The sequence below is a fragment of the Pempheris klunzingeri genome, chromosome 5 (assembly GCF_042242105.1).
Source record: "Pempheris klunzingeri isolate RE-2024b chromosome 5, fPemKlu1.hap1, whole genome shotgun sequence".
NCBI classification, from domain to species: domain Eukaryota; kingdom Metazoa; phylum Chordata; class Actinopteri; order Acropomatiformes; family Pempheridae; genus Pempheris; species Pempheris klunzingeri.
Genome location: NC_092016.1, coordinates 22653674 through 22671668, shown reverse-complemented (window position 1 = coordinate 22671668; position 17995 = coordinate 22653674). Strand labels below are relative to the sequence as shown.

Genomic DNA, 17995 nt, shown 5'->3' with positions numbered 1-17995 from the left:
TCTTTCCGTATTGCTCAATTGACAAAATATTTTAATTTTGCCTTTGAAACAGAAGATGAATTAATCCGGAGTGACGTGTCAAAGCAGCAAAAACCAGCAGATAGATTTTTACTTGACTTATTTAAAAATGTACTTCCTATTTTATTTACTTTAGTTTGGATGTTCCAATTTGTTAATCCACTTTGTAAACTCTTCAAAATTCAGTTGAAATAATAATAATAATAATAATAATTGCTTTTATTATGAGCCTTGACTGACATCACCTATGTCCCCTATCATCCTCCTCAGCCGTCTGAGCTACCTGAAGCGCCACGAGCAGATCCACAGCGACAAGCTGCCTTTCAAGTGCACCTTCTGCAGCCGTCTGTTTAAACACAAGAGGAGCCGAGACCGCCATGTCAAACTCCACACAGGTAGGTCATAAGATAAGCCCTGGATTTTTGTCTTCCAGGCCTGCCAAGTATGTGAGCCACAGGAATCTCTAATTACTCAATCTTCTCAACATGTTCAGTGGCAACATGAGCTCAGGCTGTTCGTGTTTTTAAGGGCTACATCATAAGCTTAATAGTGTTTTTGTCTGTGGAAATTATCTCATAAATCTGTATATTGTTGCAGGAGATAAGAAGTATAGTTGTCAGGAGTGTGAGGCTGCATTCTCCCGCTCCGATCACCTGAAGATCCACCTGAAGACACACAGGTAACTGATCCCATTATTCATGTTCATATATCATGAAGTTTGTGCCTGATGTTGATTGAAATGATCATCTGACATTCATTTTTTTCACTCTTAATTCCAGTATCTTATTTGAGTCCTCTTTAAAACTGCTCTTCATATTCACATTTTCTGAATCAGATATGTGACTTTCTTTCTTTTTTTTTTCTTTGATTCATGTCTGCAGCTCCAGCAAACCGTTCAAGTGCAGTGTGTGTAAACGTGGCTTCTCCTCCACCTCGTCACTGCAGAGCCACATGCAGGTAAAGAGCTGGTATATTTTTAACATCATGTTACTTTATGATACTATTGAATGATGTGCTCCTCTTTATACTACTGCTCATCTGCTTAAAAATTGTAGTATTGCATTTCTTTTTAACTAGCACATGAGTTGACTGTAGTAATAGTAGGATGCTGTACCTCATTGTCATTATATGAAAGCCATTATATGAAACACATCTTTAAATCTTGACAACACAACACATCTTTAAATCTCTCTGGCAGGCTCACCGCAAGAATCGAGAGCACCTTGCACTGAGGAGTGAGAGAGATGGAGGGAAGAAGGGAGCGGGAGGAGATGTTGACCTGGAGCAGGACCTGTATATGTGTGATTATTGCGAAGAGACGTTCAGCCAGACAGACGAGCTGGAGAAACACGTCCTGACCAGACACCCCCAGCTGTCCGACAGAGCTGACTTGCAATGCATCCACTGTCCTGAGATCTTTCTAGACGAGGCTTCTCTCCTCACGCACATCGAGACACAGCATGCCAACCGCAAACACAAGTACTACAAGGCTTTGCTTTTTAAAGCTTTCAAACCACTGATTTTCAATAATGTGCAGTGCTAAAATGCAAGTTGTATGTTTCCCCCAGATGTCCTGTCTGTTCAGAACAGTTCCCGTCTGTGGAGGATGTCTACTGCCACCTTGACAGCCATCGCCAGCCTGACTCCTCCATACACAGCGCTGCCAGTCCCGACCCTGCACTGGGCAGTGTGGCCTCAATGAGCTCTGCCACTCCAGACTCTAGTGCCAGCCTGGAGAGAGGATCCACGCCGGACTCCACCCTAAAGCCCATCCAGGGCAGTGAACGAGGCCGCAGAAGAGTCACCGACACCGGGGAAGAGATTGGAATAAGCCTGGGTCATCAAGGTGGAGGTATGGGGCATTAGTTATCTACTTATCTACAGAGTATCCAGTCCAGTTACAACTCTTGGTTTAACAGCTTAGACTAGCTCTGTATGTTTCTAATGCAGCAGTTTATCTCTACAGGTGGAGGAGGTAACTGGGGTAAAGTGACGTACTCGTGCCCTTACTGCTCAAAGAGAGACTTCCATAGCCTGGCGGTGCTAGAGATCCATTTGAAGACCATCCATGCAGATAAGCCACAGCAGAGCCATACATGCCACCTCTGCCTGGACACTCTGCCAACGCTCTACAACCTCAACGAACATGTGCGCAAAGTTCACCGCGGCAGTGGAGGAACTGTAGGCGCAGCAGCAGCTTTTCCCCTTCTGCAGTTCACTAACGTCACAGCGTTCCACTGTAACTACTGCCCAGACATGTTTGGAGACATCAACTCTCTACAAGAACACATCAGAGTGTCACACTGCATGCCTGGTGGGATTGTGGCGGGATCCACCACATTAGGTGTGTAGATGAAGAAAGCTTTCAAATATGTTATATCTTTTGGGGTAGATGCTTATTGTGACCATTTGTATTGTTTGTGGACTGAAAAACATACTTCATATGTATGGCATGGTTTTCTTTTGATTAGTATTTGACCAAGTGGTTATTTAGCAGAAGTTGTTTGGAATACCCTTTAATGTACATTGCATTACAGTATCATAATGTCGTTTAAGGTCATCTACCAATGCGACTTAATTCCTCCATCCTAGAGGGGAACCATGCCTTTTTTTGCAACCAGTGCTCCATGGGATTCCTGACGGAGTCATCGTTAACGGAGCACATTCAGCAGACGCACTGCACCTCTGCTACAGCGGGCGGAGGTGTGTCAGGAGGAGCGGTGGCCAAACTGGAATCTCCTGTACTACAGGCCGCATCCCAGTCCTTCATGGAGGTAAGAATCTAGGATTGCATTTCATGAACAAACCTTTTAACCATGTTGGCACATGTCAAAGGTAGAATTAATCAGTGGTTGAGGTGATGAGCAGTTGGCTGATTCCTGTTTAATTAGGTGGTGAGCCCAATGAAGTTGTTAAATGAAGCATATTAAAGAACCTTGATAATTTCACTCACCATATGAGGCAGCTCGATTCACAAGGTCATCATCATGCACGAAATCCATGTTGCCAAGTTATGTGCTTGTGTTTGCTTGTGTTGGCGTAAACTGCAGACAGTGTTCAGGTGTGACGACAGCGAGAAGCAACTGTTCATTCAAAAACGGCAAAGGCCGTTCCTAAAGAGGTTTGCACAGATGCTGCTAAAGCATCGGTTATATCTTAGCTGGAGAGTATTTTATCATTGAAAGAAGAGCAAAGAACTGCTCTTCTCCCAACTGGCCTCGCCAAGAGTTCTTTATATGGTTTATTGATCTGATTGGTTGAAGTTAGTGTGTGTTAGACAGTGATAGACAGATGGTTCAATCCAGTCCAAGTATTTTTTTGTATGTGCCTGCCTCTTTACAGTTTCTATGGACAACCTTCCAGACGGTTCTGTGTAAGAAACCATCTGGTTCATCAAGTTGTAAATTTAATATATGAGTTAGTTTCTATGCTGAGCCTGTGATTAATGTCTGCAGGTATTGCTGGCATATGCTAATTTCTTCAAACCGAATTTTCAATTCGCTGTCTGTCACAGGTGTATGTCAACAAATACATAAAAAAAGAGACAATTGTCCATTTACTTTCTTGTTCCAAATTTAAGTTTTATGAATGCAGAGCCTGTTCAAAACGTGCCTTTTTGGGCACGTTGGGCCAATTACTGATTGATTATTCAGAATTCAACTTCTTACTGTGTCCTCCACAAATATTGGCAACTTTGTTAAAAATGAACATAAAAGTCTGTAATGATCAAATGATCAATGCGATAAATGTGTACAAATAAGTAAATAAATAAGATAAATGCAGTGTTCATGTAGTAGAATGATTCAAATGAAAGAATGAATCCTGATCAGAAAATATACCTTTTATACCTAGCCTTGTTTTTGTATAGATCTTTTTTTAAATATACTTATTGCTAACAGCTGGTTATTTGGGACCAGGCCTGCTTTCCTTTCTTCATGCCATTGGGTGTAACTGTTAAAATGGGTCCCCGCACAACACAAATAAATATGTCCTATAGATCCCAAGAGCTCATGAGATCAATCGGACGAACAGTTTACTACTGAACTCCTTCTATCCTCAGATTTTAGATTTCACCATAGATTATAGATCATAGAGTATACTAGGGCTTTAAAAGACACTTGGCTCTCTAATGTTCTCAGTCTTATAATAAACGGATGATTAACACGTCCATTATTACATCTGAAATTGCAAAGTTATGGTGATGACTTAAGTTTTTTGGTCTGTGCTTTTCTCACTCTTTGTTTCTCCCTTGTTCTCTATAAACCTTTCCCCTCTACTATTGTATTCTCCAAGAACTAAATAACAGTATGTGTCCATGTATAATAATCATAAAAAAGTAAAGAGTTATTGTCCATGTACAGGTTTACTCCTGCCCTTACTGCACCAATTCTCCTATCTTCGGCTCACTCCTCAAGCTCACCAAGCACATAAAGGAGAACCACAAGAACATCCCGTTGGCTAACAACAAGCGTCAGGCCAAGGTTGCGGAACTAAGCCCCGCCTCCTCTGATGTAGAAATCTCCTCCCCGAAACGCCACAGACTGGGAGGGGACTCCACCCCCTCCATGGGCAGCAACGGGGACTACCCGTGCAACCAGTGTGACCTGCGATTTGCCAGCTTTGAGGGTTTCCAGGCTCACCTCAAGTCACATCTGGAGATGCTGCTGAGGCGCCAGTCCTGCCCACAGTGCAACAAGGAGGACTTTGAATCCCAGGAGGCATTGCTTCAACACCTGACAGTGCACTACACCACCACGTCGACCCAGTATGTGTGCGAGAGCTGCGATAAGCAGTTCTCCTCAGTAGATGACCTGCAGAAACACCTGCTGGACATGCACACGTTTGTCCTGTACCACTGCACTCTCTGCCAGGAGGTCTTCGACTCCAAGGTCTCCATACAGGTAAATGAGACAGCCTCCTCCATCTGGGTGTTTCTTTACTCTCCTTACAAAGAATACTCACATCTGTGCATAAACATGAAAATGTGTGTGTTATATGGTTTGTAAAATGAGTAAATAAGTCATCTTGTTTTGGGTCTTCTTTTGCCTTCTAGGTGCATTTGGCAGTGAAGCACAGCAATGAGAAAAAGCTGTTTCGCTGCACTGCCTGTGCCTGGGACTTCAGGAAGGAGTCAGATCTTCAGCTCCATGTTAAGCATAACCACCTGGGCCAGAGGTCAGGCCTCCCAGGGGGGCTCGGGTCAGGTACAGTATAGCTTTTCTGGGATCATAAGCTAAGAGTCATTAGAATTTAGTGTGTGAATCTGTCTTCTGTCTCACAGCACTCAAGCCCCGGAAGTGCATCTTCTGTGGAGAGACGTTTGGAACAGAGGTGGAGCTCCAGTGCCACATCACCACACACAGCAAGAAGTTCACGTGCCGCTTCTGCGGCAAAGCTTTCCATGCCATCTCACTGCTAGAGAGACACCTGAGGGAGAAGCACTGCATCTTCGATGGCGGCAACATCACTGGCAATGGAGGTGGCACAGGGAGCAGTGGGAGTCAGAACGGGACGCCCAACGGCCTGGCGCAGTCATCCAAGCGAGGAGGGGGAGGAGGTGGTGGCAATGCAAGTGCAGGAAGCATTGAAAGAGCAACAGTTGCGACTGCTGAACAAGCCGACCTGCAGAACATGTTGCTGAAGAACAGTGTTGTGGGAGGAGGAGCCGGCCAGGGAGGAGATACGGTCAACAGCCACGAGGCAAGCGGAGGTGAGGAGGAGCTGGACAATTCAGAGCCCATGTATGCCTGTGATATCTGCGGAGCAGCTTACACCATGGAGTCGCTGCTGCAGAACCACCGGCTGCGCGACCACAACATCCGACCAGGGGAAGATGACGCGGGTAAGATCTGTTTTCCAACCATCAACTGCTTGTTTTCATATTTATGGATAATCCGAGTTGAATTTTAGATAATTTCTGTAAAATGTAGATATAATTATAGCCGGAGTAATTTTATTTACCAGGAACCCGAAAGAAGAAGGCAGACTTCATCAAGGGGAACCACAAGTGCAACGTGTGCTCCAGAACATTCTTCTCTGAGAGCGGGCTTCGTGAGCACGCGCAGACGCATCGCGGCCCCGCCAAACACTACATGTGTCCAATATGTGGCGAGCGTTTCCCCTCTCTGCTAACCCTCACTGAACACAAGGTACTCTAACTGCTTCCCAGCCTGTGTGTATACAGCTATGTGCATGTCTTTTGAAGCATGTCATTTGGAGGTTTATAGGTGAGGAACAAATACAGTCAGTGGATACCCTCAGGTATAATAACAACACAGCCCTCCGTGTAGATGCATGTTTTTGCTTTTCTTTTGTGTCGTGTTTGTGTTTTGTTGCTTTCTGTCTGTGTACCTGTCTTTTGATCCTGAAACTTCTTTGGTTGCTTTGAATTTAGACTTGAAAAAATGTTAAATTGTCCTAAGAGAGGCAATTTGAGCTGCACCACACTGCAGGAAAAATTTTTGCATATTCAGAAAATGATTGTGTAATGCATTTGCTGTATACCAAATTTTTATTATAATAGCAATATGTTTATATCTTTACATTTATATAGGAGAACATGACAAGGCGCAGCAGTTGGTGGTTTAGGTTGAGATAAATTATATTCCTCACTACTTTGTGCGTCATTATGCTCATACTTTGTGTGTGTATTCCCTCCCTGCAGGTGACCCACAGTAAGAGCCTGGACACAGGAACCTGTCGAATCTGTAAGATGCCTCTGCAGAGTGAGGAGGAGTTTATAGAGCATTGCCAAATGCACCCTGACCTCCGCAACTCCCTCACCGGCTTCCGCTGTGTCGTCTGCATGCAGACTGTCACCTCCACCCTGGAGCTGAAGATCCACGGCACCTTCCACATGCAGAAGCTTTCCTCTGGTTCTGGACTTGGAGTAGCTGGAGGAGGAGGAGGTGGCAATGGAGGAGGAGGGAACGGCTCAGCCTCTTCATCCCCCAACGGGCAGATGCAGCAGCATAAGCTGTATAAATGCGCCTTTTGCTTGAAGGAGTTCAAGAACAAAGGGGAGCTGGTGAAGCTGGATGTCAACGGCCTACCTTATGGCCTCTGTGCTGGCTGCATGAACAGGTGGGTAGCCATCTTATAAACCCTGCGGATAATGCTGTGTGTCAATATGGGTGCACTTCAGTCAGTAAAAGATGTTTTTTTAAAAAGCACAATGGTGTAATCCAAAAGTACACTTGTGCCACAGGATTACTGTGACTCTTCTGCCCCTTTCACCTGTAATATGCAATATTACAGGCTTAAATACTTTTTAATGAGGTATGTTACCCATGCCTCCTACCATAGATTGAAGAAAATGTTGAGTGAGGTATTTTGAAGCTTGGATTTGGGGGCACAGCTTGTCACAATCTTTTCCCGTCACTGGAGCCTTAAAGGGCAGTAAGCTGGGGAGAGCAGAGATGAGAGAAGCAAACGGCAACTATCCTGGCCAACTGTGATAGGCCGAGACACCTGTCAGTCAAGCAGATGTGAATAAAACACAAGCGTTTCAATAATGATTGACACCTAGACTCATATTGAAAAAAATAAATGTACATTTTAGATGCTAACTTTGAAAGCGTTGTCATCACTAGTTGCCTATGGCAGTCTTTTGAGCGCGTCAAATGATAAGTTGCATGAGGGAAAAGGGGTTTTCAGATATGGTTAATACCTCACACTTTCTGAAACACTGAGTTTAGCAGCACACAGACCAACATGCAAACACTTGTGTTTTTGTTCAGCAACAGTTTTGACCACTGAAATCAGCTAAAACAAATCCAATGCTCATTTAACTTAGGGGCACAAATGGCCAGAGCCCCAGCCAAGGAGGAGCCGTCACGCCCGGGGACACGCAGGGGGAAAAGGCCATGACCGGGCTGAGGTGTCCAGAGTGTGGGGTGAAGTTCGAAAGCCTGGAGGACTTGGAGAGTCACGTCCAGACAGACCACCCTGAGGTCAGCCCTGAGACCAGTGCAGCAGGAAAGAAGGCCGAGGCTTCACCTGCACCTAAGGTGAGACAGGATAGGCTGAGATAAGGCAGAGCGTCTTTGGCAGTGCTGTTTACTAAGGTTGGAGGAAGTTTGGTTAATGTGAGTAGATGTGAAAAAAGTGCAGCGAGGTAGATGTTACACAATATGGCCAGTACTGTACATGGCGTTCATGTTAATAAGAGAAACAGCGCTTAACAGATGGAGACATTTTCAGGAGTGCATGTGACTCAAAAATCCTGCTGAACTGTATGTTTGCATGAGTTGTCTGCGTGTGTGTGTGTGTGTGTATATGTGTGTGTGAGAAGTGTTGATGCGTGCTACTGCTTTTTGTGTATGTGAGTATGTACCTTGCCTACGTGCGCTTGTGTGTATGTCGGTGTGTGTCAGCTGAGCCCCACTGGGTCCTGCGGCTGGGGCGTGCTGAGGCATTGTGGGAGCTGTTCGCTCTACTTGATATTGACAGTCAGGCTCCCCGGGACTTGCCGCGTGTCTATGAGTGTGAGAGTGTGTACTTGCAAGTGAGCGTGTGTGTGTGTGTGTGTGTGTGTGTGTGTGTTAGAGGCAGTTCCCAGGGACCCTCTGTCTTACCTGCACCTTTGTTTCTGCTTAGTCTAACAGCACAAAGCAGACAAAGTAGGATTTCTGTGCTTGTGTGTGTGTGTGAGTGTGTGTGTACTCCGTCTAGCAGGCTGAAGCAGCAGAGAGATAGTGGAAGTGGGGCCTTTGTGTATTTTGTATGTGTTTGTGCATGAGTGATCGCTGTGTGCTATGAATGGATAAGCAGAGCCTCTGTTTCTCTCTCTCTCTTTGTTTCTGTGTGTCTCACCCTTGTTTCTCTGGCTCTTTCTGTGTCTCTTTCTGTCTCTCTTGTCTTTTCTTCTGCACTCGTTCCCTCCGTTTCTGTTTCATTGCTTCTTCTCTTAATCTTTTTCCTGTTCACTCCCTCCCTTATTAATTTCTGTCTCTCTCTCTTTCTCTGCAGAGGTCTTATTGTGTGTGTGTGTGTGTGTGTGTGTGTGTGTGTGTGTGTGTGTGTGTGTGTGTGTGTGTGTGTGTGCCTATGAATTTATGGGATTAACGTGTACCTCTTCTTTGCCTTCCTCCAAGTCTCCAAAGACTTGGACGTTTAATGTTGGTTGATTGAGGAATGAGAGCAAAAGGGAAAATAAGCAAAAAAAAAATGTTCATTTACTTGACATCTTTCAGAGCCTCTGTTTTTTTCTTACAAGCTAGAAAAAGCCAGAAGCATTTCATGTCACCGAAATGCTCCAATATCCATTTCATTCTTGAGCCTGAGGGTTTATTTTTAGTTTAGTAAATTGTTACTATGAATACATTAAGATGTATTTTTGTGACAGAAGTCATCAAGGGCTTTCCACTTGTCTATAAAACCTTTCTTTCACACTCTATTAAGACAAATGTTTGTCTTTATATTTAATAATGAAGTAATAATATTATTTGTAATGGTCATTGATGTCTTATATTTGCTTGAAAAGTGTTTGCTCTTCTGATTGTATAGTCAATTTTTGTGTTTTCACCTTACCGGCAGAATAAACAGCTGTTATTACTTCACATGAAAGACGGTGTTTTTCTGTTTTTTTGTGTCTGTATCTTACAGAAGAAGACCTACCAGTGTATTAAATGCCAAATGACCTTTGAGACAGAAAGGGAGATCCAGATTCATGTCGCTAATCACATGATCGGTGAGTGAGACGCAGCTCCTCCACTCCGTCTGTGTTATTTTAAGTGTGTGTGTGTGTGTGTGTGAGACTGTGTGTGTGTGAGACTGTTGATATTACATATTGGTTACTGTGAATGTCTCGCCTCCCTGTTTTGTCTCTTGGTTTAACACCACAACGATTACAGTTGTGTTCTTTCCACATGTTTAATTGAAACACCAGCAGCCAAGGCAGCTACACAGAACAGCACACACTCATACACACACAAGTGTGAAGCACACAGGTGAAATGAAGAGCTCTTTTGGACTTGTACGCTGCCTATCACGCAATTTTCCAGGTGGCTGCACCTCTGAGGGTTGGTATGCTATATATAATGCAGCAGAGAAAACCATCGATGAATGAGGTTGTAAGAGCATGGCTAAAGGCAAAATTTGTGTGACATTTACACTTTTACAAAAGTATTAGACGTTAAAGTGAAATGGCTCAAAGTCTAATTCGGTCCTCTAATTTTTATGTTCCCAGCCTACAGAAATGTGGTCTCTGCCGCTAAGTACAGTTACAGGTATATGCATATATATAATACTTAGGCACTGGAATTGCCCACATAGGGAGAGAAAGCAGCAGAAAAATTACACTCAGCAGGCACTGAGGTAATGAACATGCTCAGGTTTTATTTTTTTATTATCTCGCAAAATGTACCTACACTAACAGTTTCAGTTTAAAGAGACATCTTTCGAGGTTGACTCAAACATTAACGCCATCTGTCATGCATTGTACTCCTGGAACAGTGTAATGCATGATCAAAAACTCATGCCGTACGATTCTAATGTGTATGATTAAAACATTGCAGCATACATGTGCACCTTTAGTCACTTTTATTTGTCTGGCCAGCTGCTTTTTGAAATGAAATAAGCCAGAGACTGTCGTGACGTGAGCTCCATTATTGCCTGCTGTGGGCTGAGAAAAGGTTATATATAAAATTGTTTGGGAGTGCACCTATTTTAAGTCGAGTGTGTGTGTGTGAGAGAGAGAGTATGTGTGAGTGTGTGTGTGTGTTTAACTAAAAACTACCTCCGTAGTTTGGAGTCTATGTTCTTTCATGAGCTTCCCCTGTGACAGTTTCTTCTGCTCGCTACTAATTTGCTGCCTTAGCATCTCTGTCGTCATGGAGATTAACGAGGTGGGCCTGTGAGTTGTTCTGGGGAACAAACGCTCTCCACCCCCCCACCTTCAACACCTCGCCAGACCTGACAGGCAATCCCAGAGTCACTGATGTACTCTGAAGTGTGTGTGTGTATGTGAGAGAGAGAGAGAGAGAAACTGAGGTAGAACAAGAGTGTGTTAGCGTGTGTGTGCGTGCTGACATCGCTCTGAGTCGTCTAGTAATGTCTGGAGACGTTAGAAGAGAGAGTTGAAACAGAAATACAGCTGGAGTAACTTTTACTTCCATTCCCTTGTGGACCACACACATGCACACAGACACACACACTCTCTCTCTCTCTCTCTCTCTCTCTCACACACACACACACACTCACAGTCATACACTCTGTCTCACACACACACACACACACACACACACACACACACACGGACAAAGTCTCTCACTCGTGCACACATGAAAGAACACAGTAAGTGGAGATTCAATCATCAATTACCTGCTGTTTCTCTCTGTCCATCTTCTACGCTCTTCATTGCATTACTAATATGTCCTCCTCTTCTGCTTGAGTTCCTCCAACCTTCTCCACTCCCTGCTCCTCGACGTCTTAGATCACCTTCCACTTCTTCCGTCTCACCTCCGTTCCTCTGCTCTGAAGATCCTGCCAGTCACTCTGCCATTTCTCCCAGTGTTGTCACCGTTCCTTCTCTTTGTCTGACAGAAAACTCTTCTGTGTCTGCTTCTGCTTCCTGCCTTTCACCCTCCACACACACACACATGCATCCTCACACAGTGGTGGCAGTTTTGGGTTAATTAACGTGCTAATTGTCTGAAAACCTAGCACAGATTAATTATGAAATTGAGGCGGATTATTTTTAAGAGCTTGCCCAGTTCCTATTATTACATTTACTACAAGACAACCCACCCCCACTCAGAGAAGGGGGGAGCAAATCCTAAAGAGAGAGATCTTATTTGGTGTAAACACATTAGTGTCGACAAAATTACTAAATCGAAAAGATGATAATTACTTTCCTTGTCTCCCTTTTACTGTATGTCTTTCATTTTCTTCATTTTCTCTGTTGCCTCCTCTCTCCAATACGTGTTTTGTGTTATCAGATCACAAGTGCACAGTGAATGAATAAAAGCTGGATTTCACCCAGACAAATACATCACTGGCTTCATTTAGGGCTCTTGTAGTCAACTTTGTCGTTATGTCTCGGCACAGGAAACCTCCAAAATACAACGGGCTGCATTCTTCTCATATCTAAATTATGCTGCAAAATAGCAACATTTTTCTCCCCCCAAATGAAAAAAAAAATGTTATTTCTCTGTCCCCACTCAGTTTATATTCTGAAGCCTTAATTGTACTGAGTCAGTGTTTTAAAATGGCTGTGGAGGAGACGGCAGAGTGATTGATAATCCTGTGTAGGCTGTACCTAATTCACTGTCAAATCAAAGTGAGATTTCAGAGTCATGTGTTCATCATATTAAAAACCAAAAACACACCTGTGCTGTGGACACATTTGCACACCTGACTCTGACAGGCATGCTAATGCACACAAACTCTCTTCACATGCTCAGGGTGTGGATATGCTACACTAACACACACACACACGCACACACACACCTGGCACTAGCAGGCACAGTACATGACAGACTGAAAGTGTTCTCCTCTTGCCTTCCTCATGTTCTCTTCCTCTCCCCAATCCTGGTTTTCTTCTTATACAACTCAGCCCATTATCATCTTTGGGAAAGTGTCACTGCCTGTCTGCCAGTCCTATCATGCACACCATATCACCAGCTCTCACATTCAATAACTCTACCACTGGTAGGAGTGCTTGTGTCACTTTTGATATTCTCACATGGATCAGTGAAACACCCTAAGGCATTAGACTACCACTCAGCCTGTGTGTCACACAAAAATGGGAATGGAGAAGAAAATCTAAAATAACATCAAATGTTATGAGAGGTCTGCCTCCAATCCAGTCAAGGACCATGATGTGTGTTTGCTGCTCCTCAGTCACACAAGCCGCTTACCGTTCTGTCGACAGTTTTGGCTCGTTGGACCAGACAGGAGGAAGTTTCCTATTGGCTTATCGAGTCCAGTAATATGATTGTCACATTGCTCCATGGGTAATACAGGGTGCACCCCACGGTCTTGTTAATTACGCTGTCAGAAAGAGAAAGAGAGACAACATTCAAGCAGATAGAGGAAGAGAGGGTCAAAGTGAGAAATCTGGGAGGAATCCTTGTAGCACTGAGGAGTACGACTGCTCCACCTGTATTTGGGCTCAAGCCAACAGCAGTTAGGTGACATTTATCACCACTTAATGCTTATTTCTGAAGAAGTATTAATTGTCACTGACTTGGAGCAGTTATTCATCATTTTACTCTTTATATTTCTTTTCTATTATAGTCTTGAATAAGGCAACTTTACATTCAATGAAGTAAAAACCTTATTCACACATTATTTTTCCAAACTGCCAGCGGGTGTTTTCCTTCTAGAAATATAGCAATTGGCAGCAAGGGACATACTCACTCACTGGGTGTCTTTTCAGCAGAGCAAATTCAAATTGGGAAAGATGTAACATTTGAGAAAGAAATGAGAAATGTGAACTGTTAGGAACAAATAAATAATGTGTCTCCCAAAACCATTAATTTTCAAGTCAAGTGTTGGTAGTAGTAGTAGTAGTAGTAGTAGTAGTAGTAGTAGTAGTAATTAGTTGTAGAAGTAATTGTTATGATAGTTTCACACTACATATTCAAAGTAATGTAGAAATGAAGTCAGGATCATACACTGGCATGTTTAAGACTTAGCAATATAATACTAGTGGTTCTCGGCCCCAGTTTGTGCTTCGCTGTGATGTTAAAGTCACACTGTGTGTTTGTTCCCTCTAGCCTTGGCTCGAACACACCACACAAGTTAATTAAAACACCATGTGGTCAATGCCCTGCTCTAAAGGCAGAGACGGAGAGAGGACAAGACGGAGAGAAGAGATGGAATGAAATGGAAATCACCCAAAAAGGTTAAAGGGACACAAGGAAATGAACAGTTAAATTTCTCTCCCATTTGGTTGGTTCCTCATTTTGGTAGATTTTGCGAACACTGGCTCGGAGTCTACTATAGGGGCTCTACAAGGTGTTGTCATGTGATGTGAGGCAGCACTTATCTGTACAGCATTGTGCTTGTGGTCAGTGTATAATGTTGTGGCCTGGATAAAGATGAGGAGCTAATGTTAGCCAGTATTGACTTATCTGGTTTGTCGCTTCAGCCTCTACACATGTCACTTTTTAATGTGGTGTTAAACTGGATAAAAAAAGAGAAACTCTTAAGGTGTGTGGTTGATATTTTCTCACAGCCCCAAATGTGCCCATAAATAGCCTCTGTGGCCTATAAGGCTCACTTAAATAGTTAGATACTCAGAATACACTGAAATGTGACATCAACATCCAAGCATGGTAGAAAGCCAAACTCATATTAATTAACAGGGCAGAACCAGTTGAACCTGTTTCATGTTTAAATTGGTTTGAATTGAACACTGAATAATGCTGATACTCCGGTAGTGCTTACATTTCACATTGTTAGAACGCACACACACACACACACACACACACACACACACACACAGCCTCAGTCCATCTCCCACACACTGAGAGGAGAAGGAGAGAGAGAAATGGAGTCATCCATTTTTGCCTCGGGTACCAGTTTGCCGTTTGAGGATTTTTTTTTTGTGGTGTTTTTGTGTGCGAGATGAGTGCAAGTACAGTACACTTCCTGTATGCACAAGTAAATACAGTATAAATTGTACAATTGCATGCAAATAATGCATACACACTGTAAACCAGCGTTAATAAGCACTTGTTAACCAATGTATTTTATAGAATAGCATGAATAGTTATAGATGTTTTTGTTTGTTTTTTACCATTATCAGTGAAAAGTTAGCAGTCAGCCTCTACTGTATTGTGTGTGTGTGTGTGCGTGTGTGAGTGTGTACATGAGTTTCTATGAGACAAAGAAAAACTGTCTATCCAGGTTTTTGCATTGCGGTTGCTGCATGTGTGTGGGTTGGGGGCATATCCCACCTGTGTGTGTGTGTGTGTGTGTTTGTGTACTCACAGAGTTGTGTGTGTTTGGTTTTTCTAGCCCCCAACACTGCTGAGCAGGTGGGAAGGGGAGGGAGGGCTTGAAGAAGTGGAGATAAGAAGAGCATGTAGAAAGTACTTATTTGTGTTTTTGGCTGGGCACACAGGGGGGGAGACTTCATGGGAGGAGAAGATGCGAGGGGGGTTAGCAGAGAGATGAGAGACAACAGGAAAAAAAAAGCGAAAGAGGCAGAGCCGAGGGTGGTGGAGGGCGGCACTGAAAAGGAAGGATGAGAGTAAACTTCAGGGTTTTTATCTCTGCGTGCAACGCTGCCCAGTCAGATCAACTAATTCTGACAAAAAAACCCAGCACCACGCTCATGTCTGTTTATCTGCAGCCCCAGTAAATATGTCGTCATTCTTCCTCTGTGAAGTTTACATCACCTGTATCATCCAAATTGATAGTTTTTTTTTGCTTTTAGATAAGCCCTCACTGCTCTATTTCATCATCACCAGGACTTAGTACCAAGACCAATAGCTCCCTCTTTTGTGATGTGCGGTTTAGTTATTTATCATGGCTCGATTTGTTTTGTCTCTGTAGCCTTTCTCCCCCCTCCTCTCATTGTATGTACATGTGTATTTGTTTGTGTGTGTATGTGTGTGCGTCTCCGTGGACTGCACCGCAGCGATTTTTGGCAGGCGTTATTGTTTTCTGCTGTGCAGCTGCACATCATGAAGAACTTCCCTCCCTGTGTGATAGTGTGTGAGGTGAAGCCATGGTTCTGTGTGCAACTAAACGTGTGTGTGTGTGTGTGTGTTAATACAATACGCCTTCCAGTTTGGCCTGTATGGAATCAAAGAGCAGCTTCCACCCAAAGAATTCCCACCTGTTCCCACTGAGATGTTGAAGGTAGATTTTGCTACACTTGCAGTGATGTAATAGCAAATAAAAAGGCAGGTAAACTAATGACCTCCAGTGAATTTAAAGAAAACCACCAACATAAATCTGATGATAATGATAATCTGTTATACCTTTAAAATACACTAATGTAAGTGTCTTTTAATCCTGTCTGGCTACTCCCCAATGTTGTGTATGTGTCCTGTGGCACATGTTCTCGATTTGCAAAGGTATTCTCCTCCTAGAGGTCCACAGCTCAAAATGGTCTTTGCAAAGATGGAAGTGCAGGAAACACTCACCACCACCTCCCACCAATGCCCACACACACTCATACACACACACACACACACACCTAAATAAGGTCCTTGACAGCATGTTCTGAGTGTTGCATGCAGCCACTAATGCTTTACTAATCACCTCAGTCTAGATTTCACAGCATGAGACCTCACTTCTCAAACACATGTAGACATGCACACTCTCTCCCACATTTCCTCTCTCACACACACAAACATGCTTAATATGTGTGTCAGCACCAGGCACGCACCGTGTGCGCACAAAGAGCCGTGCCCAGCATGTTGTCTCTTCTTTCCATTGGACCTAATCAGGGACCAATCTCCAATTAGCATACAGACTGTAACCCTTACTTTGATCTACCAGTAACTATACACCATCCTCTCGCCCTCTCTCTCTCTCGCTCTCTTCATACTAACACCTTTGGTGAAATTTCCTGCCTTAACCATTACTTAATTTCCTTCCTTCTTTCACCCGCTTCCCTCCCTCCATCTCCTTTTGTTTACCTCCTTTCTGATCCATTACTGTAGCCTTTAGCTGCAGCAGCATTAAGGTGGCGGCTTTAAGCCTTAATTATACGTCTGTGTCAAGATGTCACTGTAATTATAATGTAGCTGTTGAGTGTGTAGGAAGTATATAGTTTTACGCACTGAAGGCCTTATTAGCACCACATAAGTAAAAGTGAATGGCATGCCAGTGAAGAAATGGGTTTATATTTTCCTACTCCCACTTTGTGAGGTGGTAATAAAGGTGGCAGTGAGAGGTTTGTCTGCATTAGAAACTGAGGAGAAATGGCCAGTCTAAACCTGCTGTGTTCACTATAAGGGTATGAATCAACTTTTTGCCTCCCCCACACACACCACGTTCACACTGCGTATTACTAACCCTGCCCATTCTCTCCTCCGCTCTCCCCCATCCCCACCTGCCTATTGGATGGCCCATAGAAGAGCCCACCTGTCGGCAAGGTTTGTCCCCTTTCTGTCTCCTTAGCTCGCACTATGAGCAAGGCAGCATTGTGCTGTCTCACTGCCTGCCCATCAGCATTTCATTCCCTTGCTTTTTGAAAAATAAAAAATAATTGAAAAAAAAACATAGATATATAGATAAGTATTCCGTATGTATTAGCTTTGATTCTTCATCATTGAATGCAAGATATTGGAAAATCACATGTTAGCAACCATGTGCAAAAGCCACATTGCATGATGCAGACATGTAGCTTAACTCAAGCTAAAAATTATTCACTATTATCTCATTAGCAAGAGTCACTGTGCATAATAAAGCAGTATTAACTGTTATCAGAAAATCTTTTAGGCTAATTTTGAATTTTAGCTGAATCTTTGCACAATTACCCCTCACCTCAACTCCTCATTCACCCCAGTCCCTGCTGCTAGTTGCATGCTTCATTGTCCTTCCCACCTCATATACACCACATACGCAAACACACACATACACACACACACACACACACATGTGCACACAGATGCCTTGGAGGTATTGAGTGACCACTCACCTGGATCTAAGTGCTCCCCATGGAGTGTGGTGGCTAATGATGTGTCCTCAGCATGAGCTTTACTTACTTATTTACATCAATGCACTCTAATAGTGTTAGGTAGCCTTCCCCATTCACATTCTTCACTGGTTTGGTTATCAGTAGTTTGGGGACAGGCCTTTAAACCGTGCTCTTGTTGGCCTGATACAGCTGTTGGGGTCGGCTTCACTTCACTCTTTCAAAGTTAATTTTCTTTTCAAAAGCTGAAACTGAACTTGTTTTTTGTTAAAGGTCTCTGGATGAAGTCAGGTACTTTTCACTTGAATCACTAGCGCTTCTTAATTTCACCATTACAGACCAAAAACTGTTTGTGAACCCGTCTGTGTGGAGCAA

General features: G+C 43.5%; 1 protein-coding gene across 1 annotated transcript in view; it reads left to right on the top strand.

Moving 5' to 3' along the window:
* Positions 1–17995, top strand: part of znf423 (zinc finger protein 423) — a 136098-nt gene that overhangs the window by 59471 nt on the left and 58632 nt on the right. The window contains exons 5-19 of the mRNA XM_070830300.1: positions 289–413; positions 616–697; positions 900–975; positions 1217–1497; positions 1587–1870; positions 1985–2362; positions 2611–2792; positions 4380–4919; positions 5072–5222; positions 5300–5860; positions 5983–6167; positions 6683–6893; positions 6924–7101; positions 7814–8027; positions 9625–9709. Coding sequence (XP_070686401.1) covers positions 289–413; positions 616–697; positions 900–975; positions 1217–1497; positions 1587–1870; positions 1985–2362; positions 2611–2792; positions 4380–4919; positions 5072–5222; positions 5300–5860; positions 5983–6167; positions 6683–6893; positions 6924–7101; positions 7814–8027; positions 9625–9709 — 3533 coding nt within the window. The remainder of the gene's footprint in view (positions 1–288; positions 414–615; positions 698–899; positions 976–1216; positions 1498–1586; positions 1871–1984; positions 2363–2610; positions 2793–4379; positions 4920–5071; positions 5223–5299; positions 5861–5982; positions 6168–6682; positions 6894–6923; positions 7102–7813; positions 8028–9624; positions 9710–17995) is intronic.